A 27,153-nucleotide genomic window follows, 5' to 3' on the forward strand; every position below is an offset into this window, starting at 1 on the left:
ATTTTAAGTCATAGAACTTAATCTGAGCAATTACAGGCACAGTTAGTAGCAGTATTTAGTATTTGTGCTTATCGTTTTTTGCAGTTTGGGATACGGGACAATTTTGGACAATGAGGCCAACCAAGATAAAGAGTAAAGCTGTGCAAAGGAAATGCAGAACTGAAGAGTGAAAAGAGAATCTGATCCAGCTCCTACTCCCAGGCAGAGGAAAAGTCCTTTCTATTTCTCAATTACAGCAAATTAGGTTCCGTTAAAGGCCCAAGGTCAAACGTGCCAAAAGTGAGGTGAGGACCTGACTGGGTGCAGTGTTACTTTCTTTTGCTATGCTGCTTCAACGTGCCCCTTTCTTTTCATGTTTGCCTGGTTTTTGCTACAAATGCATTGATATTCTCCGACCAGTGGGTCAGTCATCTATTTTATTCTATACCCACACTGTCCTTCTAAAGGTTTGGTCACCCCCTCCCTCATTCCCTGGATGGCAGCTTGTTACACTTGTCATATATTAAATATATATTCTGTCAACTCATATTCCCTTCATCTGTTATGAACTTCTAGGTTCATGTCTATAATTAATACGATTCACAATGAGTTTTTAAACACTGCACTTTTATTTTTAAGAGCATATGCCTTGGCCCTGGCAGGTTTGGCTCAATGGATAGAGCATTGGCCTGTGAACTGTAGGGACTCGGGTTCAATTCTAGTCAAGGGCACATACCTCGATTTCAGGCTCAATCCTGGCCCTTAGTGGGAGCACATGTGGGAAGCAACCAATCACATTGATGTTTCTCTCTCTTGGTCCCTCCACCTCCCTTCCACTATTTCTAAAAATCAATGGAAAAATATCCTTGGGTGAGTATTAACAATAAATAAATAAATAAACAAGCAAACAAGCAAACAGGGAAAAAGGACATGTGGTTTGGAGTTAAATGGAGAACTTATATGTATTTGGCATTAATTACTAAGTAGGTGATTTTACAGCCAATAACCTATTTAATTTTCATGATGAGCCCTGTAGCTAAGTTAGAGAATTATCTTTATATTGATGAAGAAACAGAGATTCAGACAATTAAATAACCACTTCTAATGATTTAATAACTAAAAAGAAGACCTGGAAATTAAACCTGGGTGTCCTGTCTCGAAGTTTGATAGTATTTCTACCACAACTCTTAATTCCACAAGACTTGAAGTCAAGAAGTCTAAGTTTTATTCCTGACTTAAAAAATACATGAAACACTGGACCCTATACCACTCTTTCAGAAATTTGTATGCCACTGGGAGCAAGAGACTTTTACTGCCCACTACTCCAAAGACATCATCTATGCAATCCCCAAAGAAATCCCAGAAAATTCATTTATGGATATTGATTCTGAAGTGTATATGGAGAGGCAAGAGACCCAGAATAGCCAACACATTATTGAAAAAGAAGAACCAAGTTGGAGGACTGATGCTACCTGCTTTCTTAAGACTTACTGCGGAGTTACAGTAATGAAGATAGTGTGATATTGGCAAAGGAATAGACAATAGATCAATGGAACAAAATAGAGAGCCCAGAAATTGACCCCTGATATAGTCAACTGATCTTTGACAAAGGACCAAAGGCATTACAATGGATAAAGGAGAGTCTCTTCAACAAATAGTGATGGAGCCACATGCAAGAAAGAAAAAAAAGAATCTAGACACAACCTTACACTTTTCACAAAAATGAATTAAAAATGTATCACAGACCTAAATGTAAAATGAAAAAATGTAAAACTTCTACAAGGTAACATAGGAGAAAACCTACATCACCTTGGGTATAGTTTTAGATATACCCACACACGACTCATGAGAGAAAAATTGATAAGCTGGTCTTCATTAAAATGAAAAACTACTGCTTTGTTAAAGACAATATCAAGAAAATTAAAAGACAAGCCACAGAATGGGAGGAAATATTTGCAAAAGACACATCTAGAAAGGGACTTCTATCCAAAACATTCAAAGTACTTTTAAAATTCAATAATAAGAAAGCAAAAAAATCTGATTAAAAATAGGACAAAAACTTTAAGAGTCACTTCAATATATATATATTCTTTTCATCTTTTCCCTCCCATCCTCAGTTTGCAAATATATATAGTTTGCAAATAAGCATATGAAATCTCTGTACCTTTTCCTTAATTTGTTATAAACCTAAAACTGCTCTAAAAATAAGGTCTTTAAAAAGCTACTTAAGTTTGTTATAAATAGAATTTCCACCTTCTTGTTTCAGAATATTTAGAAATTGGGTTACTCTGGCAGACTGAATTTTGCAAAACAATAATGGAGACTGCCTGATGCAATCAACATGGATCCAATCTTTGTCCCTTTTCACTCCTATATTAAACGGGCAGTTGGAAAGTGCCAGCCAGGGCCCAGATGTCATCAGGGGGAGTAGGTGGCCATGGATGACAAGGGGCCACATTAACAAAAGAAGTCACATTCAGGAAAAGGCAGAGCCCGTACAGATCATGCATGAGAATGGGCATTACAGAGGGTTCTTGTAAGAGTCCATGTCATACTCTGGAAGACATTCCCTCTCCTAGGACCCACTGGTTTCTTGAAAGGTCTCATTTACATGTTTCCAATCTGATAGTAGTACCGTAGATGCAGTAGGTATTAAAGGTTACAATAAGGAAGAGATTTGAAGCATAAATACCATAAGAACACCATTTCATACTTTTTCTTAAGGGAAAACGAAGTAGACTAAAGAAGGATCTGTGTGCGTAAAATAAGTAAATAAACCAACATGAATGTTAAAGGAATTTGTAGGTAATTTTTTGTGATAGAAGTTCTGACTGGGGAGGATCCATCCCCACAAGCAGGATCCATTTACTACATATAAGGCTTTTCAAGGTGATATTGGGGTTATTTCACTGTTTCTGAACCCTTAACTCTGTTTTATTGTTAATAAACCTGCAGAATATGAATATGGCACAGGTCCAGGGAAATAGTTGGAGAACAATTTTAGGAACAAGAAAAGTTTAAGCATACCATTGATGTCAGTTACTGTAGCTCCTTTCTGCCATCTATTTTTACCTGTTTTGTTCCTTTAAAATCACCTCACTTTAAAAAAAAAATACACCGTCCTCACTGTGTCTCCTATCCATTAATAGTTTGTGGCTTGAGGTTTATCAAGTTGGTGCTTTTGACTTCAAGGATCAGAAATCCCTGACTTTGACTGGTTTAACGATAAGGAATTTCATTATTTCACATAATGGGATGTCTAGAGTTTGAGCAAGCTCTAGGCATAGAACAACCAATTGGGCCAATGATGTCATCAGGGATCTAGGTTCTTTTCATCTTTTGCCTCCCATCCTCAGTGGGCTTTGCCCCAGGCTGACTCCCTTCATAGCTGAACAATTGTTGTGGCAGTTTCAGGTATTATGCACACCTGTGATCCTAGCTAAAGGAAAATATGGGACCATCTCTCTTTTAAACAGCTTTTTGAGACATAATTCACATACCATACAATTTTCTCATTTAAAGTTCCTAATTCGGTGCTTTTACTATATCCACGGAGTGGTGCAACCATCGCCACAACCAATTTTAGAACTTCCGCCACTCCAAATGCCAACTACATTCCTTGGTTTATGGTTCCTTCATCCTCAAAGCCAGCAGATATCATTTTTTCTTTCTCTCTTTTTCTTTCTCCCTCTCTCTCTCTCTCATCTATCTCATCTGTGGTCTTCTTCTCCTAAGAACTTCTGTAATTACATTGGGCCCACCTGGATAATCCATGATAAACTTATTTTAAGATCCTAAACTTAATCACACTTGTAAGGCATTCACAGGTTTCAGGGATTCATACAAACATGTGTGTGTGTGTGTGTGTTTGGGGGGTATCATTCTGTGTAACATACAGTGTTCAGTGTTCAGAATCAACACCTGTGAAAAAGGGCTAGCGGGAAGCAGGACTGGGCAGAGGGAGAAGCTGAGCTGTGGTGCAGCTTGTAAATAGGGGAACCAGGTTGCAAGCCCTATGGGGGCGGAGCCTGAGGGGTGCTGTGCTGAAGTGCATGCCTGGTGCCTTGAAGGAACACATTAGCAAATGTTGTGTTGACAGAATGATGAATTGAAGGAGGCAGGAAAGAAGCCTGGACTGAATGAGTTGGTCTCCACACCACCTGGGGTTGGTGGTGGGGAGAGAAACTGAGAATTAAAGCAGCTGGTTTATGGGTAACTTGTTTCCTAGAATCATTCACTATATTGTGGCCAGAGAGACGTGTAAAATGTAAACCAGATCACATCGTTCCTTGGTCTGAATGCCTTCCCATCCCATTTGGGATAATGTCCGAACCCCTTACCACCTTGCCCATCTCTCCAGCTTCTTCGCTACCCTTTACCCATAGTTCCCTTGACTTCACTCGCAATGACCCCTGACCTGCCTCGGGCTTTAGAGTTTTGCTCTGGCTGTTCCCTCCCCTGGGCTCTCTGTTCCCCTGGATCTTTGTTTGACCTGCTTCTCCTCCCCTTTCAGCCCTCAGATTAATTACCCCTCACTCAGAGAGGCCTAACTTCGCCTAATTTAAAATAGTTCATCTGCAGCCCTCTCCCTTATATCACCTGGTTCCGTTTCCTTGCGGCCCTTAGCACTATCTAACATTGCCCTGTTCATTGAGTTATTTCCTTGATGTATGCCAGGTCCTAAAATTGTGTTTGCCTTGGAAGGGTTTCCAGAAAATATCATTGAGCGACGGCTGGGTGGATGGCAGGCTGGATGGATGAATAAATAAGTGAATGAAAAATGAAGCCCCCAGGAGGTGGCCTTTGCACCCCGCACTCCTTCCGCGGCAGGAGCCCGGGGCGGAACCCGAGGGCGTCAGCAGCGGTTTCCCTCAAATGAGCGGAGGTATCTGGAGGGTGCACACCGGAAGGCAGGCGCGGAGCGGACCCCGGAGGTGAGTACGGCTGGGCCGGCGCGGGAGGAGCACGGCCCCGGGGACTGGGCGTGAGCGGAGCCGGGGCGGCGGGTCGGAGTCGCGCTCGGCAGGCCGAGGGGACCCGGCTTCGGGGCCGGGGGTGCGGCGGCGCCCCGAAGGCCCAGCGCCAGTGTCGGGGGCAGGGCTCCGCGCAGATGGCGGGGTCCCCGGTGGTCACGGAGGGAGTCCGCTGGCCGGGGTTCTGGTCCCAGGGCTGTCGGTAGCTAGTGTGACCCTTACTCACTGTCTTCCTTGGGGCTTTGGCGTAGTCGTTTGCAAAATAGGGTGAATAATTTCTGATCGATTGGTTGGTTCATTCATTCCAGGTGCTTTGCTAGGTTCTGTTCGATAGAGGTGCATGGGCCAAACCAGCCTGTGAGGGGTTCACGTCTAGTGAGAGCAGCCCCGCCTTACAGGTGAGGAGGTCGAGTACAGATTTTAGCAAATTTTTTGGGGAGGATGGGGTGGGGGGAGCCCAACTCTGCTTTTCAGGCAAGGGATGTTTATCAGAACATATAACATTTAGACTTTTACTGAGACTGGAGAAGAACTGTGTTGGGTACTTGGAAGGGGTGTACATTGCTAGCTAATATATTGCATATTGGGATGACAACATAAATGCTTACAGAAAAATATGCAGAGTGCATTCTCAGAGCCCCATCAGATGTGATCCTTACAGCCTAATTAGTTAACCAGAACAGGTGGTGTATCCTCATTTATTAATGAGGAAAGTACATTCGCAGCCCTATCAGATGCGATCCTTCCAGCCTGATGAGCTCATTAGGACAGGTGGTATGTCCTTTTACTAATGAGGACATAGGGGCAGAGGCTACAGGACCACCGTGGCTCTCACTGCCAGTAAGTGACAAAGCCTGGACTCGAATCTAGGCCTCGCGGCCCTTGAACCAGTGCTCATTACAATACCCTGGGCAGCCTTTTTGTTTCTAGTTGTTGTTTTTTTTTTGTAATATATGAATTATTCATTGGGTTATAAATGACCTTTAAACAGAATAGGGACACTTAGATGCTTCTCGCTCCCTAACCTCCGGATGACTATATCTGCACTCAAATATGACCTTCATAGCCAAGAGTCCCAAATTCCTACCTTCTACCCTGACAATTTCTCCTAGCTTTATCGGCACTCAATTATGACCTTCATAGCCAAGAGTCCCAAATTCCTACCTTCTACCCTGACAATTTCTCCTAGCTTCGAACTGCTAAGTCCAAACCATTAATGTTTCTACTTGGATGCCCTGCAGCATTTCAAACTTAGTGTATGTCCTAAAGTGCACATACTACCAAATGTAGGGATTGAAATCATTATTATCCAATTAGTCACCCAGGTACGATCTTGGCTTGATTCCTCCTCTCTCACCTCTTATAATTAATCAATCACCAAGTGCTGCCAAATTCTATTTTATAAAGATTTCCTAAATCCATCCTCTACATCTCTTGCTCCTTCCTTCCTTTTGATGACTGGAGGTTATGGTAATAACTTCCTACTGGCTCTCTCTAGTTTAAACTCAACCTTATCCAGTCTAGTTTCCATTCTGCTCCAAAATGATGTTTTTACAGTTCAAATATAATCATATCACTCACTTGCTGAAGTCCCTTCAAGGTTTCATCATCTTCAACATAAAATCCCAAGTTCCTCGCCATGGATTCAAGGCCCTTCCTGATCTTTTCTGAACCTCTTTTATCTCCCAACCATTGTTTCTCAAAGTGCGGTGTGGTGCTGACTTCCGTTAGAGACTCCTGTGTACTTGTTAAAAATGACAATGATCAGCCCAACCAGAACAAATCTGGATCTCGGGGCTAATGCTCAACCATCTGCATTTTACACAAGTTCTCAGCGTTTTAGCAACTTTTACACTGGTATTAGAGAGGCCTTGTTCAAAATACTCTCCCATATTTACCCTCTCCTTTATCTATACTGACTACCTATTTGTATTTCCCAGAACACACTTTGGTATTTTTTTGTGTCTTTGTGCTCATTAGACTCTTTAACTCCTTTTGTGGTAACTCCTCATTCTTTGAGACTCAGTGTAATGTCATGCCTTCTGGGAAGGCTTCCCTGCCATGCACCGTGTCACCTCCAGTCTGTTATCAGATGTGCCTTTGGGTTCCATGGGGCAGATGAGGAGATGAAGACTTGTGAGACTAGATGAGCTAGCCTGGCTGTGTCCCCGATTCAGAGGAGGCTGTTTTCTGGCCTAGTCTCATTATTTCTGGCCTAGTCTCATTCTTGCCTTCGGAGGAATTTTATCGATAACCAATGGTGAATTGGTTAAATTGGGGGGGAAAAAATATTTAGTAACATTTGTTAAAGAATGGTAGGGCAAACTTTACTCAAAGGGTCGGGGCGGGGGGGAGGCGTCTCCATGGATGTAGAGAACACTGTAATGGGCATCTTGGCGTAGGGGAGGAAGATCGGACTCAGTTCCCACCACCGAGGATGGGTGGGGGTTGGTAGCCAGGAACCAGGTGGAGGTCAGTGAGTGAAAAATTACTTAGAATATCAGAGATAAGGGATTCTTATTACAATGACTCAACAGAATTCTTGCCTGGGTGGTCAGATACCAACGGTAGGGTTTTTTTGTTGTTGTTGTTGTTGTTTTGTGGGGGGGATGCGCGCGCACATACACACTAACCTAACCTAACCTAACAAAATTCTTATTCAAACTGGATTCTATTAGGACAGAGGGAAGCCAAAGGCTGGGCCTCCTCCAGCAGAGAGCTCAGAGGAGCCTGATTAGAGTTAGGCCAAGAAGGGAGTCTTTGTCTGTGGTTAGAGGGAGTAATAAGAGAACTAGAATTTTCAGTGAAAGCAGGTTTTTGTTTTTTTTTCCTCTCTTTTCTTAGTTTATTTACCGCATGCACACACAGTCATAAAATTTTTTCTGCTTAAATATTTATCTGTTTAGAAAATGATTTATGTTTATTTTAGAAAACTTAGAAACACATTGCAATTTAATAAATAAAATGAATGTGGCCCATTATCCCACAAACAAGAGCAAACTACTTCAATTTTTTTGTGTTTATTTCTAATGGTATTTTTTCCATTTATATTTGTGCTTGGACGTAATTGGGATAATACTAATTATATATTGCTTTTTAGCTTGCTGCTTTTACTTAACATTGTGTTTTGAGTTCTTTCTACATCGGTAAAAATTCTTAGTGAAGAAAAATTTACTGTAGGGGAGGAAATAGTTCTACTTGACCCTCATAGGGTCCTAGCTGGGGGCCTGTAAATTCACCTGATAGACAGATTAACAGGAGAAAAGCATGCACATTTATTAATGAGTTTTATGTGACACAGGAGCCTTCAAAAGAAATTGAACACCCAAACAGACAAACCTGAGTATTTTGTGGTAGATTTGAGAAAGAGTGGGAGATATGAACGCATAAGTAGTCTGAGGTAACTGTCCTAAATCAGAAACTTAGCAGGGGCTGCTTGCTAGGATTCTTCTTGGCATCCCTTTGTCTTGGGAGAGAAGGATGCTCTTTTCCTCTAGGTAAAGAGAGGGCACCTCTCCCAGGATTTTTTGACTGGTTTCAGGCTAGTTGGTGAGGTAGGGGAGGAGGTCAGAGTGACCTTTCCACTTCTACCGTTTTCTCAGACTCCTTCAGACTCCTGCGGGATCAGGCTGAAGCTGGCAGTCTGACATCCCCTAAGGGGTCCTGGATTGTGCCAAGGCGCAGGCCAGGCCTAGGGACCCCACCAGTGCACAAATTCGTGCACCAGGCCTCTAGTATACATATAATAGTGTGACAAATACTCTCACAGTGACGGTAAGAAGAAAAGAAAAACAAGAAGCCTAGAATTTCCTCCTCCTTTTTTCTGCCCCTCCTGCCTCCTAAGGTAAAAGTGATGAGAGAAGGAAACAATGTAGTTTTAGGTGAGAAGAAGTAAAGAAAGGAATTTTAAAAGGTAGGGGGGCAGATGAGGAGATGAAGACTGTGAGACTAGATGGGAAGAGGCCAGACAGGCTACAAGAAGGAAAAGAGCAAGGGAAGGGGGACAGGGAGAGGATGAACGAATGGAAGACTGATTCGTAGGGACTGTGCATGCTGACCTTGAATAATCATGTTTATTTTTTCTTTTTCTGCCTCTGTTACCTAGCAAATCTCTAGAAGATGACTATGTTCTTTACAAAACTTCGAAACCATTGGAAGAAAACTATAGCTGGAATCTGCCTGCTGTCATGGGGAGGCCATTGGATGTATGAAAAACACTGGTAAATATCGGGGAGCCCCCTGCCACCCACCCCCACCTTCACCTCCCACAGCAAAACTGTCCAAAGGGCCGAAGGTTAAAATCTCATTCAGCTGGGCTTGTCTCTATAAAACATTGCGGTGTAAAAAGAAAAACAGGCGTTGAAACCACGAAGACAAAGGCTTCTTGTAACCAGTTCTATAAAATGGAACTACGTATGTGGAGCCACTAGCACTGATGCTGCAGCAGATGTAGATCATAGTTGGTAGATGGGAAGGGGAAAAACGTAAGGCCCAGCCTAGAGAGAGAAAAGTCTCCTGCCAGGTCAATAGTAGGCAGGGACTGGAACTCAGGCTCCTTGCGGTTTTTACTCCTTCACTTTCTTCCTATAGCCTCTGGGTCTCATCACTCTGGTTGCTGGACCGTTACTGAATCTGCTTCCTCCAACCCCTGTGACTTTCCTCATCTGTCCCTTTAGCCTGGGTTAATTTGAATGAGACAAAGACTTTCAAACCTTTTGTTTAAATAAGGAATTCTGCAGAGCCCCGGTTTTATCAGTCTTCAGGCCTAGAGGGAGGAGAAAGTGCCTGCGCTCCTCTTCTGATTTCATATGGTAATAAGATTTAAATAAACAGTTTTGCATAAAAAATTATGCAGGTTATTAAAAGAACCAATCAATTGACAGGCTTTGGGGGATTAAGGGCTACATCTTAAGTACATAGCAAGTCTCTCTGCGATCCAGGTGTGTTCAGTGACTGCTTATCAAACTGAAGACAGAGCGGTGAGGCTTTGTGATGGTCTCCACGTTAGAAAGGAGATCCGCACTGATGCTTCTGTGAATGGTCTCGGTTCTCCACGGCAGGGATAATTTTATGATGCAGCACAGTGTCTAGTATTTTGCAGTTGTAGAGAAGATGGAACATCCCCCCCTTTCTCTCTAAGTATCCTCAGTGCTAAGCACTTGAATTCCATTAGCTAGTGTATAAAGAACAGGCCCAAGGAGCTTAAAGGTGGTAATATAATAGATAAAAAGGAAAAGGGTGGAGGAAAGCTTTAACAATGGGAATCAGAAGCATATGGTGTTTGCCTTTTCCTCCCTTTTCTGATTACGCTTGAGTCCTCAAGGAAAGGCTCTGTTAAAAAACAAAATTCAACTGAATAAACTTGAAGATCTAATGAATTCAGAGATTCTAAGACATGCAGCAAGCACCCCATCTAGCAGCGAGAAGACAGCTCTGAAGGGATGTATAAGACGGGGCGGGGGGGGGGGGGGGGGGGAAGCTAGTAACAAAATAAAGGATTCATTTTGCTCCAGGATGTTTTTTTGGGAGGGATAGTGGTGGAAGAGAATGGGAAGGGTTCAGTCATGCCTCTTCTATGTATGGGGGATGGAGAAGGTCATGTGACAGTTAACTGGTTCTTGACCAGAAATTCTGAGTAATTAAGATTATGTTTCTGGGCAAAGTTGAAACTGCAGTTGGAGCAGGTCTTACATTTGGATTTGGTATCTTGGGCATGAGTGACACCATTTGGGGCCTGGGGTTTTCTCCTTATCAGCTCCTTACACCTTCTGCTATGGTAGGAATTAGGGTTTCCTTTACAGGAGCACCCATTGTAGTTCTTGGCAAGTGCCATCAGGGAGAACCTCCCCCCACTGAAGTTACTGCTGTTTCTTTTATCAGGTGAATGAAGATTTGAGGAAATAACCACGTCCTCTGTTCAGGATGTCTTTTAGAGGCGCCACAGTAATTTCTTGTCAGTGTTATCCCGTTAAGTCTCCAGCATTGGAGGCCTCATTTTTTTTTTTTTTTTTTTTAAGTACCCAGTTCGGTGGTATTAGGTACATTCACAATGTTATGCAGTAAATCCCCAGAATTTGTTCATCTTGCAAAATTGAAGCTCTCTATCCACTGAACAACAACTCCGCATTTCCTCCTCCCCCAGCCCTGGCAGCCACCCTCCTACTTTGTGTCTATTAGTTTAACTACTTTAGAATATAAATGGGATCACATGACACTTGCTTATTTTTTTAGTGTAATATCCTTAATTTTCATCCATGTTGTGGCATATGGCAAACTTTTCCTCCTTTTTTTTTTTAAATTTTTTTTTAAGGCTGACTAATAATTGTTATGTATATACTACATTTTCTTTATCCATTCATCCGCTGATGGATATTTGGGTTGTTTTAACCTCTTGGCTAGTGTGACAAATGCTAATACAGTGAACTAGGGTATGCAGCTGTGTCTTTGAGATCTTGTTTTCAGTTCTTTCAGGCTTACACACACACACACACACACACACACACACACACACACACATATATGGCTAATATGCTAAGTGTTTGACCATTTGACTGGTTGCTATGATGATGCGCACTGGCACTGTGGACCTGGTCCCCACAAGGCAACACTCAGCTTCCCCCAAGTGGGACACAGGCTCCACCACCACCCCGGAGGGACAGCCCACCAGATTACAGCCAACACTGCCGAGACCCCACGATACAAAATGTGGCCCACAGCCCAGCCCGGAAATGGTCACTGTGGGCCCTGGGTAATAACCTCATGTAGCAATGCCCAGCTTCCTCTTCCTAGCAATGACTAGCCTCCTTGCAATTTCTTCAGCCCAAGAACACGACTTGCTTTATAGCTAGGTGCAAACATTTCACACTTTAACCAAATGTTTTCTGTGCCTCATCTCATTGATCCTCCCAGAAGTCCTGGAGTTGGTAGATAGGAGACTGGGTGGAATCCTGTTTTCTTTTTATTAGCTGGAAAACGGAGATTTAGAAAGTTAAGAAACATGACCCGACTGAAAAGAAGTAAAAAAATGGTGGGCCTTGAAAATAACTTCAGGTTTTCTCACTGCACAAAATATAGTCAAACACTGCTGCAGTTAAATATTTAACCCTTTGCTCTCCCTGTGTGATCTACAGTAATAATTTGCCTCATATTGACATTTATTGCTGTGTTGTTGACAATTACCTGAAAGAGAAGTTGGGTTGCTTCACTAGGCTGGAAATAGTTTAGCTACATCAGAAAGCAGGTTTAATTAAGCAAGTTTATTCTATATCTATAAAAGGCTAATTTGACTTGTGCATATAAAGCTCTCACTGGAGGCAATTGCACATGTGTGTTTTGATCTGTCATTGTCGATCATAAATTTGATTGACACTTCTATTATAGAGAAAGGGTGAATAGCAATACTAAAATATTTCTTCTAATTAATTTCCTTTCAATGTGCACGAATCTGTGCACCAGGCCACTACTATACTCAGAAGTGGGATTGCTGGATCATATGGTAATTCTATTTTTAATGTTTTTGAGGAACCTCTATACTATTTTTCATATTGGCTGTACCATTTTACATTCTCACCAACTGCACAAGGGCTCCAATTATTCCACATCCTCACCAACACTAATTTTCTGTGTGTGTGTTTTAATAGGGGCCATCCTAATATGTGAGATATGGCATCTAGCAGTTTTGATTTTCATTTCTCTAATGTTTACTGATGTTAAATATCTTGGTCATTTATCTTCTCTGGAGAAATGTCTAAGTCCTTTAACCATTTTTTAAAAAAGGCAGGATATTTGGTTTTATGTTGCTGAATTTAGGGATTGTTTAGTCCCTCATCAGATATATGACTTGCAAATATTTTCTCTCATTTTATAGATTGCCTTTTCACTATGTTGATTGTATTATTTGATGCACAGAAGTTTTTATGTTTGCTGTCATTCCATATCTGTTTTTGCTTTTGATGCCTCTACTTTCAGATTATCTCCAAGAAATCATTACCAAATCTAGTGTCATGAAGCTTTTCCCATGTGTTTTCAGCTAGAAGTTTTACAGTTTTAGGTTTTACATTTATACGTCTTTTTTTAAAAAAAAATATTTTGATTTTTTTACAGAGAGGAAGTGAGAGGAGGGATAGAGATCTAGAAACATCGATGAAAGAGAATCATCGACCAGCTGCCTCCTGCACACACACCCCCCCCCACTGGGGATGTGCCCTCAATCAATGTACATGCCCTTGACTGAAATGGAACCTGGGACCTTTCAGTCCGCACGCAGGCCGATGCTCCATCCACCAAGCCAAACCGGTTTCGGCTACATTTAGGTCTTTAATTCATTTTGAGTCATTTCCCAATTGTGTTATTTTGGCTTCCTTATTGAAGATCATTTAATTATATATGCCTAGATTTATTTCTGGGCTCTCTATTCTGTTCCATTGTTTTACACATCTGTTTTTATGCCAATATTATTTTTTTGATTACTGTAACTTTGTAATATTTAAAATTAGAAAGTGTGAGTCTTCAAACTTTGTTATTTGGGGTCCCATGCGATTTGGATTTTAGATATAAATTTTAGGATTTTTTTTTTTTCCTATTTCTGCCAAAAATGCCACTGAGATTTACATAGGAATTGCATTGCATCTATAGATCACTTTGGGTAGTATGGATATTAAGTTTTCCAATTTATGAACATGGGTTATCTTTCTGTTAATGTGTGTCATCTTTAATTTCTGTCAGCAGTGTTTTGCAGTTTTTAATGTACAAGTTTTTTGCCTCCTTGGTTAAGTTATTCTTAAATAATTTATTCTTTGTAATGCTATCATAAGATTATTTTCTTTTTCATTTATTTAAATGAAATTTCTTTTCTTTTTTATTCTCACCTAAGGTTATGGTTTTACTGATTTTAGACCGAGAGGAAGGGGGTGGGGGAGAGTGAGAATCAGTGATGTGAGAGAGAAATATTGATCAGTTGCCTCCCACCCACGCCAACCAGGGACCAAGGATCAAACAGCCACCTAGGTATGTGCCTTGATCAATAATCAAATTCACAAACTTTTGGTATCTGGGACAATGCTCCAATCAACTGAACCACTCAGCCAGGGCTTATTTTCTTTTTCAGATTGTTCATTGTTAGTGTATAAACATGCATCTGATTTTGCATGTTGATTTTGTATCTGTCAACTTTGCTGAATTTATTTTAACTTTTGCTGTTATTTTGCGTGGAATCTTTAGGATTTTCTACATATAAGATCATGTTTGCAAACAGATAATTTCAGTTCTTGCTTTACAATTTGGCTGCATTTTATTTCTTTTCCTTGCCTAATTGCTGTGTAGGACTTCTAGTACTATGTTGAATGAAAATGGCAAGAGTGGGCATTCTTGTCTTGTTCCTGATCTTAAAGGAGAACCTTTAAATCTTTCCCTGTTGAGTGTGATGTGAGCTGTTAGCTTTGCACATTTGGTCATTATTATGTTGAGGTAATTTCCCTCTATTGTCTTTTTAAAAAAATATATATATTATCCCTAACTTTGTCATATAACAGTCCTCACATTCTTTCTTTATACTAGTTTCTTTTTCCCTGAGAAACTTAAAATATATATATATATTGATTTTAGAGAGGAGGGAGATGAAGAGAGAGAGAAAAACATCAATGATGAGAGAGAATCATTGATCAGCTGCCTCCTGCACACCCCCCACTGGGGATCGAGCCCACAACCCAGACATTGCCCTTGGCTGGAATCAAACCTGGGACCCTTCAGTCTGCAGGCCCACGCTCTACCATTGAGCCAAACCAACCAGGGTTTTCCTGAGAAACTTTTATCCTACAGCTCTTTTGAGTAGAAGCTACCCTGCCCCTTCTATGGGTTGGCATTCTCTTAGATCCTCAGAACCTATTCCAAATCACTCATCTTTCATCTTATAAAAATCTCTCCTCTTTTGAGGCTATATCATAAAACTGTAAACCTTCCATCTTTCTGGCATCTCACCTACATTAGGTTTAGGTGCCTGAATTATCAATGTCCTTTCTTTCTAAGTGTTGTTAGCTTCCTGGATGCCTTGAGCGTTCATGTGCATGACCTGTCTGACACACTAACTTCATCTATTCTTGGGGCTCTCACTATCATTCTGCCCTATTTCAACTCTAAGCACTCTCATTGGTTGAACGCTTGCCCTTGTTCCACTTCTGAAATATGAAGCTTCAGTATCGTAGTTTCTCATATGACCTTCTATTAGTCCAGTTTTCTTCCCTTCTACTTCCAATGTTATCAAGACCTTTTGTCCTTTGGACTCTTCATTTTTGTCCAAATATATACCCTTTCATTTTCCTATCCTAGATTTCTTGATTCAGCCAACACCTCACTCCCTAACTCCATTTTTCACATGTTCTCCCCTGGCTTTTTCAGTCTCTCATTTCCTCCTCTTTTTCATTTAAAGTTTTTGAATAGGTTTTCTCTGTTTCCCTATGCTTCTCATCATCTTCATTAGAATTATTTTCACCAGTTTTATTTTTCATTCTTTTTGCTCACGCAGCTTTAGACATAGTTGATCCTCCTTAAAACATTTTTCCTTGGCGTCTAACTCCCAAATTTCTGTTTTTCCTCCTATGTGTTTGGATGTTCTTTTACTCCTCCATTTAGCACAGTGGTCGGCAAACTCATTAGTCAGCTGAGCCAAATATCAATAGTACAACGATTGAAATTTCTTTTGAGAGTCAAATTTTTTCAATTTAAACTTCTTCTAATGCCACTTCTTCAAAATAGGCTCGCCCAGGCCGTGGTATTTTGTGGAAGAGCCACACTCAAGGGGCCAAAGAGCTGCATGTGGCTCATGAGCCTCAGTTTGCCGACAACGGATCTAGCAAGTAGTAGGGAAGTGGTTATCTTGGACTCTGCCCTCAGCCCTCTTTTCCTTACATGGTCTCTTCCACTCAAAATGGCTTCAGTTTGGCTGTATGTAGACAAACTCCTGTTTTGAGGTCCATACCTATGTATGTATTCGACTGCTTACCTTACCTGTCTAGTTGGATGCTTCACAGGTGTTTCAACCTCATCAGACTAAAATATATAATCAAAAGCTTTCCCATTCAACCTCTTCCTTTTCAGTGATTAGTACCACTCATCACCAACTCATTTCCCAAACTAAAAATTTGAACATCATCTCCCATTTGTCCTACATACTTATTCCCCACATTCAGGTTATACATTCTAATAAATTCTGCTTTTTTTTTTTTTTTTTTTTTACATCTTTTAATTTGTTCAATTTCTTTTGTCCTCACTGTCACCACCTTTGTCCATATTACTACAATCACCTCTGGCCTGGATTCTTATTAAATGGCTCCTAACTATTCTCCTTGCATCTACTCTTGTCTGTTTCTAATCATTTTGCACACCATTTCTGGAAGATATCAAAGGTGCAGATTGCTGTTGCCTTTAGGCTCAAGTTCAAAATTCTTATCAGCTTCACATGATTTGGGCCCATGTGTATACATTGTAAATAGAGAACTTTCAAGTCTTGCAAAGTGACATGTTCTGTTTCAGGGTTCCTTGAAGGGACTTTGCATATGGTGTTCTCTCATGGAATTCTTTCCCGTACTCTTCCCATTTCACATAACAGCAGTCCTCTACCATTTCTCCAGGTCTCAAATATTTATTCCCTGTCTGGGGAGACAGTGTAGGTTAGTCAGTCTTCCTACATTTTCTTCATAGCACTATGAACTTCTTCTGTGTAATGCTCATTACTATTGTAATTATTTGTTCTATTTGTTTCTTCTTTAATATCATAATATCAAAGAGCTGAGGCTCTGTTTATCTTTCTCAGTGTTGTTCCCAAGGCCCAGCACAGAGAAGGTACTTATCATATATTTTATTCATGAGGAAGGAACAAGTATGAGAATGTAGGTCTGAGTCAGAGGGGCAAAATCCCTGGCCACTTCTGAATTCACAACCCCAGGCTGTTGGATGTTTCTGTAGAGAACTAACTGTACATGAAATCCATAGCCAGGTGATTCATCCCTTTTCCACAAATTTACCTTGGTATATTCCCAGGTTTCTTCAGTTTCCTGCTCTGCCTTTTCCGTATTCATTCTTAGACAACATTAACTCCTATTCAAGGAGAAAATAAAGAACACTGGACAGTTGCCCGTGTGCACACTTTTGTTCTTTGTCGAATTGGATGAGGTTGGTATCTTCCTGCCCAAGGCCAGCCCTGCCAGCCCTGAACTGCATCTCATTTCCCCTCTCATGGTTGTCCTTTTCCTCCCTGTATCCTTACCCTCATCTTTCCTGCTTATTCTCCCCCCCCCCCCCCGCTCCTTTCCGTTGTCAAACTTTATAGCTTATGTCATTTCCCAACTGTGTATTCCCATTTATTTACTACCCCTCTCCTGTTTATACCATTTTTGAAAGTGTACTTCACACTTGCAATCTGTCTCCACTTTAGAATAAGCTTAGTATAGATTGGTTTCTGTGACATCATTTGGTTGAACCTGCTCTTGACAAGGTTAGTGATAGCTTCTTAATTAATCAAGTCAATGGATACTATTTTTTTAAAAAAAATTCTCACCCAAGGATATGTTTTTGTTGATTTTAGAGAGGGTGGGAGGAGAGAGAGAGAGAGAGAAACATTGATGTGAGAGAGAAACATTGATCACTTGCCTCCTATACACACTCCCACTGGGGATCGAACCCACAAGCTAAGTATGTGCCCTGACCAGAAATCACATCCATGACCCTTGGTGCATGAGATGACACCCAACCAACTGAGCCACCGGCCAGGGCTCAGTGGTTACTTTTAAATCCATATCTGCCACATTTTATTTTCTTTAACCATATCCTCTTCAGTTCTCTTTGGGGTGTCTTTTTGCTCTGCTGGTCCCTTAAATAAAAGTTGGTGTCTCCCAGGTTCCATTCTCACTCTAACTTATTAAGTGATCATAGCCATTTTAGTGTTTTCAGGTGTGATATGTAGATTTTGGAGCCAGAATATTTCTCTAGTCCATGTCTTGTTTCTGGTGACATTCTATGTTAACTGTGTCCCTTGGAATTGTATAGCCATCAGAATCTTTCTAAATGAGAACTCTGACCCTGTCACTCTCCCACTGACAACCCATAAAAGGCTCTCCAATATCTAGAAGACAACGACCCAGTTCCTCAGCATGGCATGAAAGCCCCTTCCTGATTCTGTCCTTGTCTTCCTCTCTGGTCTTTTCTGATCCCTTCGCATCCTCCCTCCATAACTCAGCCTCTCTGCTGCTGTTCCCAGTTCTGCCTTTGTGCACGTTCTTCCCTCCACCTGGAATGCTTTGCTTCACCTGACCAATAACTCAGAAAATGTGTCACAAAACTATGTTAAGCAATGATGGCATTATTAGAATAGGAGGAAAGAAAAACAATATTTAATGAAGAATTACTTTGTATCTGGTGCTGGGCTAGTCATTTCCATGTATATGGACTCATTTAATCCTCAAAATCACCCTGTGAGAGAGGTATTAATATTTCTATATCACCGATAAGGAAATTGAGCTTCAGAGGAATTAGTAACTGTCTGAAGTCATATGGCTACTTATTCATGACATGGGAATTTGGACCCAGGTAAATCATGCTCCAAATCTCACATAATTTCTTTGCTTGTGACAACTTTGGAGAACAATGTTCACTTTAGTATATACACTGTGCTATTTATTGATGACATTACCTTTTAAATGCCTTTCATATAACTTTATCAGAGCTGTACTGTTTTGTTATGTTCCTGCTGCATTTTTGTTGTGGTGGTTCTTAATCCTCACCAGAGCTTATTTTGTCATTGATTTTTAGAAGGAAGGGAGGGAGAGAGGAAGAGAGGGAGGGAGAAAGGGAGGGAGAAAGAGAGAGAGAGAGAGAGAGAGAGAGAGAGAGAGAGAGAGAGAGAGAGAGAGAGCGAGCGTGTGCGCGCGCTCTATTGGTTGCCTCCCTCACATACCCCAACTAAGCTGGAGATTGAACTTGCAAACCAGGTACATGCCCTTGACCTGAATCAAATCCAAGACCCTTCTGTGCACTCGCTGATGCTCTAGCCACTTAGCACACTGGCCAGAGCCTGCTGTATTTTTAACTGCTCAGATGGAATAAAGCTCCTTTATAAAAGAAAAAACATTTATTAGCATTTAATATAGATTAGTGGTGGCTATAGGCATATTGTCCATGGACCAAGACACTCATTGCAAAGTGTTTAGGTTCTGCCCTAACTGATATGGCTCAGTGGATAAAGCATTGGTCTGTGGACTGAAGGGTTCCGGGTTCGATTCTGGTCAAGGGCATGTACCTTGGTTGTGGGCACATTCCCAGTTGGAGGTGTGTAGGAGGCAGCTGATCTATGTTTCTCTCTCAATGATCTTTCTAACTTTCTATCCTTCTTCCTTCTTCTCTGTAAAAAATCAATAAAATATATTTTAAAAATATTTTTAAAAGAGTGTTTAGGTTCTTACTCCATGCCCTCAGGTTTCTATATATGTTTTAAATTTATATTTTTGTCTGATTTTTTAATTTGTTCTCCTTTTTACTTCCACTCTGCCTTTTACTTTTTTGTCCTTTTTTTAGCTGCCTTCCCTGTTTGTCAAATATACTTCCCTGGAACAGAATCAGAAAAGCTCAAAGAACATGCATTTTAAGAACCATAACCTTTTGCTGAAACCTGTTTAGCTCAGTGGTAGAGCATTGGTCTGCAGACTGAAAGGTCCCAGGTTCGATTCCGGTCAAGGGCATGTACATTGGTTGCAGGCACATCCCCGGTAGGGGGTGTGCAAGAGGCAGCTGGTTGATGTTTCTTTCTCATCAACGTTTTTAGCTCTCTATCTCTCTCCCTTCCTCTCTGTAAAAAATCAATAAAATATATGTGTTTTATACACACACACACACACACACTTCCCTGTTTGGCAAGTATATTTTTCCTATATTCTAAGAAAATGTTGAAACATCAGCAAAGTTGAAAGAATTTTATAATAAACACTGACCTATCTACTACTGGTATTCCAGATTTTGCTCTGTGTGCTTTATCACGTATCTATCCATCTCTGCATCTCTTTCTCAATCTTTTTGATGCATTTCAAAGTAATTTGTAGACATCAGTGTACTTCCACCTAAACACTTGAATATGCATAGCAGTAATTAGAGCTCAATATTTATTTATAGTTTGTTTCCCTTATAACATTTATGATGAAATATACAAATCTTTTTATTTTTATTTTTTCATTTCAATAAATCTTTATTGTTCAGATTATTACAATTGTTCCTCTTCCTCACCCCCCTCCATAGCTCCCCTCCACCTGGTTCCCACCCCATCCTCTGCCCTTCTCTTCCCCCCCACCCCACTGTCCTTATCCATAGGTGTACGATTTTCGTCCAGTCTCTTCCCACACCCCCTACACCCCTTTCCTCTGGAGAATTATCAGTCTACTCCCTTTCTATGTCCCTGATTCTGTTATATTCACAGTTTATTCTGTCCCTCGGATTTTTTATTCACTTGATTTTTAGACTCACTTGTTGATAGATATGTATTTGTTGTTCATAATTTTTATTTTTACTTTTTTCTTCTTTCTCTTCTTAAAGAATACCCTTCAACATTTCATATAATACTGGTTTCGTGGTGATGAACTCCTTTAGCTTTTTCTTATCTGTGAAGCTCTTTATCTGACCTTCAATTCTGAATGATAACTTTGCTGGGTAGAGTAATCTTGGTTGTAAGTTCTTGCTATTCATCGCTTCAAATATTTCTTGCCACTCTGGTCTAGCCTGCATAGTTTCTGTTGAGAAATCAGCTGACAGTCGTATGGATACTCCCTTGTAGGTAACTAACTTTTTTCTCTTGCTGCTTGTAAGATTCTCTCTTTTTTTTTTTTTTTTTGCCCTTCGCATTTTAATTATGATGTATCTTGATGTGGTCCTTTTTGGGTTCCTTTTGTTTGGGGTTCTGTGTGCTTCCTGGACTTGTAAGTCTATTTCTTTGACCAGTTTGGGGAAGTTTTGCGTCATTATTTCTTCAAATACGTTTTTATAATAGTATCTTGCTTTCTTTTTTCTTCTGCCACCCCATAATTCTGATTCTTGAAGTTGTCCCAGAGGCTCCTTACACTATCTTTACATTTTTGGATTCTTTTTGCTTTTTGCTTTTCTGGTTGGGTGTTTTTTACTTCTTTGTATTTCAAATTTTTGACTTGATTCTTGCAATCCTCTATTCTGCTATTGGGTCTCTGTATATTATTTTTTTTTATTTCAGTCAGTGTATGCTTAATTTCTACTTGGTCCCTTTTCATATACTCAAGGGTCTCACTAAATTTATTGGCCCTTTCTAGAAAATTCTTTTTTTTTTTTTTAAATATATATTTTATTGAGTTTGTACAGAGAGGAAAGGGAGAGAGTCAGAAACATCGATGAAAGAGAGTCATCAATCAGCTGCCTCTTGCACATCCCCCACTGGGGATATGCCCGCAACCAAGGTACATGCCCTTGACCGGAATCGAACCCGGGTCCCTTCAGTCCCCAAGCCGATGCTCTATCCACTGAGCCAAACCGGTTTTGGCCCTTTCTAGAAAATTCTTGAAAAACCATATAACTGTGCTTTTGAACTCTATATCCAGTAGTTTGCTTTCCTCCATTTCTTTCATTTGTGGCCTTCCCCCCCCCACCCCCCCTGCATTTTGGCTGCTTCCCTGAGTTGATGGAATGGCTTTGTGTGCGAGGTGTCCCAGTGGCTCAGCCTCCCCAGTTACCTGAGGTGGACATTCTTGGTGCACCCCTTTGTGGGCTATAGTTAACCCTTGATTGTTGTTGGTATCACTGGGAGGAATTGATCTCCAGGCCAATTGGCTGTGAGGATCAGCTGTGTCTACAATGGGAGAACTTCTGTGCTGGAGATACCTTTATGAGGCAAGACTTGCTTCAGTGGGGCTTTGGTGCTCACTGAGTCTGCTCCCTGAGTGTGTTCCTTATGGATCTGAGGAGTTGTAATCTGGATGGTCCCACTCTGATCCTTGAGTACACTGGCTCTTGGATCTCCAAGGAGGTGCTAATTTAGTCTCTGCCTGAGGCCACCCAGCAGGAGCTACAGAGAGATCTGCAGATTCCTCTTCTTTGTTTAGGTTTTGGAGGTGCCCAGATGAGGCCCAGCTGTGAAGCAGTGCAAGCTGCTGCGGGGCCTTGGGCCTTCTTTTCGATGTTCTGGGTCTCACTGACTCAGCTGCAGTTTAGTCGGTAAGTTTAGTTTTCAAAGGACCAGGCCATTCATATGCAAAAGCCTCTGTGCACAGCTTGGATGGGGTGGAGTTTCAGGCAAAGCAAATAGCAATGGCTTCTCATCAGTCCTGCCCTAAGAGGGCCCCAGGTCTCAGTGTTCCTTGGTAATCTTTGTTCCTTTCATGGATGGAGACCTGTCCTCGCTATCCTAGCTCTGGTCTCTTCCCCACGATTTTGGCTGTTGAGCCTTGGTGCACACAACTCCACTAACCCTCCTGGCTCAGCAGCTAGCAGTCACCGTGCTCTTGCTTAGTTCTGGCTCCTGGTTCCCAGCTTATTCTTTCATTTCTGCACTGCTGACACCAATTCGGCCACCCACCTTGGCCTTGACCCAGGATTCCCTCCTGCTTATTTCTGTGGTGCCTCTAGCCTTCTTGGAGATATTTAAATGTATGGTACCTCTTGGAGATATTTAAATCCTAGCAACATCATAAATCCCTCGACATTACTAGTAAACTTGCAAAGCAAATGTGATTCTGTGGTGATGGACCTGGGTTCCAGGTCCCTAAGGCTTTTCTACAATAATATTGGAGGTTTTTCTATCCTCTGAACATAGGAACTTGAATCTAGATTACTATGCATTGGCTTCCATAAACATTGGTGGGAGCTCACCTTTCAAATTCTTAGAAGACATACAAATAAATGGTTATGAATTTGCCGAAGGGTGGGTTCAGAGTTATTCAGTTTTATTGAGAACTTAGGAATAATGACAATAATAGCTAACAATCAGTGCTTGTCATGTGTCATCCACGACTCAAAGCACTTTACATTATTAATTCATTTGATCTTCCTAACATCTTTATAAGATGATTATTAATCTCTTAGTAGTTTGAGATTAATAGCCCTGTACAGATGAAGAAACTCAAGGACAGCAAGATTAAGTCATCTGCCCAAGGTCACCCAGCGAGTAAGTGTTAGAGCCATGATTCAAAACCAGGCAATCCTCAAAATGGCTCCGATGTTAGGTAGTGTGAGAGAAAGGAAGAAGTATAAGCGGAGTTCTTATGCCATAAGCCCCATGTAGCATCGATACATGTTTTAATATCCTGCTTCAAATCTGGGCTTCTCAGTCAGTCCGGCCTGGGCTCCAGCCTTCCCTTTGCCACCTGCTGGATGTGTGCTTTGGGCAGGTTATCCCAGCTTGCTAAACTTCACTTTTATTCACACACAGGAACTTACTATATTATTATGACACTTAAGTGAAATAATCACTGCTCAGGGCACATGTTAAAAAGCAGCTGCTTTTGTGATAGACCTAGAAGGCCCTCTGTGCCGTGAGTTGTTCAGTCCATGGGAGGGCTGCCTAAGGATAAAAGGATTAGTTACTTTTTTGTTATGGAAATTTTAAATATAAAGATTAGAATAGTATAATGAATCGGCATGTTCCATCTTTAGCATATAGCAGCATTTTACTAATCTTGTTATGTTTCTACTTTTATCCTGGAATATTTCACATATTCTATTTCTTTATCATTTCACCCATAAATACTTTAGTACCTTATCTCTAATAAGTAAGGACTTAAAAATTCACAATGCCATTATCATGAACCTTACAGAATTAAAAATCTCCCATCTCACCCAATAGTCAATCTGTTTATATTTCCCCTATTGTCGCCCAGTTTGTCTGTCTTACAGTTTTGTTCACATCAATATCAAATCCAGTTTCATAGATTGCATTTGGTGTCTGTCTCAGAAGCTATACCCTCCAGCCCTCCTTGTTACAGGACTGATTTGCTTTAGAAACCAGGCAGGTCTCCATTGCCCTGTAGAATTTTTTATGCTCTGCATTTGGCAGCTAACACAGTGTTCAGTGCTGTGAAGCCATACTGGAGCTTGAGACAAAAAGAAAAATCAGTGATAGTGATTGCCTTTATTTAAAACTGTGATATTGGGTGCATCTTGGGGCTTTTTGGCATTCATTTAAATTTTTGTGTTAAAGTTTTTATCTCTATTACTCTGTGTGTGTGTGTGTGTGTGTGTGTGTGTGTGTGTGTGTGGCATTCTTTTGAATTTTGCACCTGAGGTGAGTGCCTCACTCCTCTCCTGCTAATCCTGGCCATGAGTTAGTTGTTTATTGCTCTGTTTTATAAACTGGGGATTAGGGCCAGATTCTAGGCTTTGCTACGCCAAGCATAGGTGGTATTCTAGCAGCATAGACTATTCCTGCGGCTTCTTAGAAATACAGAATCTCAGGCCCCACCCCAGACCTACTGAGTCAGAATCTGCTTCAGCCAGAGCCCCAAGGGGTTTTAGTGCACATTGCAATTTGAGGAGCACTGCTCAGAGGCATAATGAGATTCAGGTTTAATTGTTTTGGCCAGAAAGCTTCGGAGCTGTGTGGATTTCTTGCTGTGTCATGTTAGTAAGTACATGGGTCTGGTTGTCCTGCTTTGGGCGATGTTGAGATTGAGCTGTGGATTCAGATGGGGTCAGCCTCATCCCCCCACTGGAAAGTTAAGAGAGGGGCGCCTGAGCGTTCACTAGAGTGTGTGTGGATTTGAAAGTGGGCTTCACACTCACCAGCTGCGCACCCTGTGGGTCAGTTCTCTGTCCGTAACAGCAGCATCCACCTCACTGGGTGGTCATGCAGGTTTCCTCATGGGCCTGGCACATAAACTGCTCTGAAGTAGCACTTTTCTTTCTCTTCTTTTGGCTTTTCCCTCCTCATCAGAGAAAGTATCCTAACAAAGGTGTCATTTGCATGGGGCCTTGAGGAGCCAATAGGACAGTGTTCTTGGTGATGTTGACCTGAACAATGACCAGGCAGGAAATGCATAGTATATCTCGGAGATTGGCAAAGAATTTGACTTCACTATAGAGTTGCATTTTAAAAAGTTTTTATTGATTTCAGAAAGAGGAAGGGAAAGAGATATAGGAAAGACCGATAAAAGAGAAACACCGGTCAGCTGCCTCCTGCAGGCCCCCTTCTGGGTATCAAACCCACAAATCCAGGCATGTATATGCCCCCGTACATGGGACATCGCTCAACCAACTGAGCCACGGTCCTGGCATAGAGTTGCATTTTTTATTTTTATTTTTCAATAGAAAGTCTAAAGGTTGAGAGGGCATCTGTAGTTTATATATGAGGTAAGAAAGGCCAGAACCAGAGTGGTGGCATTAGAAGTAGGAAAAATGGCAGGTATGAGGTTGTCATGGTGTGAATGATACCTGAGCGTGGGTAGTATATATATAGGCAGATACTCTTCTGTTGGGCTTGGGTTTTGCTACTTATTGGCTATGTGACCTTAACAAATTACTTAACCTTGGTAGTGGGGATGATGGGATCTGTCTAGCAGGTTGGTTAGAAAGGTTGAGTGAGATGATGCATTAGGTGCCTGATACTGGGCCTGGCTCATAGCTACATCTCAGTAAATGCTAGCCCTTAATATTACTAGATGACTGGATGTTTGGGTCAAGGAGAGGAAGGTAGGAAAATCACTTTTTGGTTTCAGGACTAGAATAATTGGCTAATGAGGAAAATTGCCAGGAGAACTGGTTTAAGGAGATGGAAGTATATTCCCTTTCAGAAATGCTGAGTTTGAGATCCTGATTGGATACCCAAGGGGAAATATTAGATTCCAGGGGGAAATTATGCATGCACTTACAGTAACCATTAAAGTAGGGGTGGGTGGTGGGTAGAGAAAGATTGACTAGATCTGTTTGTTGTGTTGTTTTGTTTTGTTTTTGGTACAGATCATGATTTCAGTAATGTCTTGTACTTCATGTGTATCTCTGGGATTTGGGGCAAAGCAGATGTTTTACGTGATGTCGGAGAATTAAGCCCCTGGCTTGGCAGTCAGGGGTCCGGGCCTGGCTGGTTCAGCCGTAGCAGAGGGCAGCCAGAGCTTCTCCCTCTCATGGTTCCTCTTCATTTCAGATTTTGTTGCAATTTTAAGAAAGCAGTTTGTTTTACTTTTTAGCTGTTTCAAGTTTTGTGTGTCTCTCTGCGTGCAAGTGGATGCTGAAATTTGGGGTATTAATAGGTACTATTTAAAGAAGCCTCATTTATGTGCAATTAAATAATATGCCTATCAACCCAGATTTGATTGGGAATCAGGGAACCTTTTTTTTTTTTTTAAGTGCAATGTAATTTCATTATGTTCCCTTTTCTTTCAGTTCTTTTGGCAGATTATTTAGAAACAGACTTTTCTTTTAAAAAAGAAATCTATATTATTTTGTTTCTTCCTCATGTTTATTGTTATTTGTGGGGGGGGGCGCTGAGATGGAAGGGCAGGGGATATATTTAAGCTATAGTTTGTTTTGTTGATGTTACAATTTTTAGTGATATTTAAATCAGCGGTTTAGCTGCTCCCAGCACTGCAGATTGAATAATCATAGCTGATGCTAAAACTGACCCCTCTCCAGGTAATAACTGATATCTCAAATATGTCATGCCATGGAACAGCACAAATACCGACATTATAATTTGAGTTTATAGATCAGAAGTTGTCCAGATCTACCCTGTATCCTGGAGCCCAAAATAAATACCCCTTATGCACACTGTTTATACAGAATAACTTGTTGGGTGGGAGACAGCTTGTCTTCTTGAATAGCTGTCATAATCTCTATAGATTCGAATACTTTGTGTATAATTGACACTCAGCATATATATGTGTGTAGTTGTGTATGCAAATGTATAATGGTCAATAAAACAGAAAGAGCTAGTGTTTTGATAGCCTAGTAAAGTTAATGTTATACAGTAAGTGGAAGAACAGTATCTGACATAGAATGTTTAAATTGAGGTGTTGAGTGAGAATGAACAAATGGGAAAAAGAATAGGAAGTAGAAGAAGTAAATGAACCATAAAAGAATACCACTGGGATACTTAGGAGAATTATGCCTGGGTAGAAATCATTGGGAAAATGGCTGGTGGTAGCAGCTCAAAGAACAGTGCCCTTTAATGGCAGCAAAAGTCTTATCCGAAGGAGTTGCAGACTGGACTTGAGCA

The 27,153-nt window shown here is 41.1% G+C and overlaps 1 protein-coding gene across 6 annotated transcripts in view; it reads left to right on the forward strand.

Moving 5' to 3' along the window:
• The first annotated feature begins 4,819 nt into the window (after positions 1 to 4,819).
• The window catches only part of AGK (acylglycerol kinase), a 69,653-nt gene continuing 47,319 nt past the window's right edge, over positions 4,820 to 27,153 (forward strand). The window contains exons 1-3 of one of the 6 annotated variants that reach the window (XM_045577550.1): positions 4,884 to 4,913; positions 5,261 to 5,350; positions 9,058 to 9,172. In XM_045577550.1, the coding sequence (XP_045433506.1) occupies positions 9,072 to 9,172 (101 nt within the window). In that variant the 5' untranslated portion in view covers positions 4,884 to 4,913; positions 5,261 to 5,350; positions 9,058 to 9,071. Of the gene's footprint in view, positions 5,351 to 9,057; positions 9,173 to 27,153 lie in introns of all 6 variants that reach the window. The other 5 variants (XM_045577548.1, XM_045577555.1, XM_036428801.2 and 2 more) reach the window with 5 other exon arrangements.

This window comes from Pipistrellus kuhlii, unplaced genomic scaffold (genome assembly GCF_014108245.1).
Source record: "Pipistrellus kuhlii isolate mPipKuh1 unplaced genomic scaffold, mPipKuh1.p scaffold_m20_p_10, whole genome shotgun sequence".
NCBI classification, from domain to species: Eukaryota; Metazoa; Chordata; class Mammalia; order Chiroptera; family Vespertilionidae; genus Pipistrellus; species Pipistrellus kuhlii.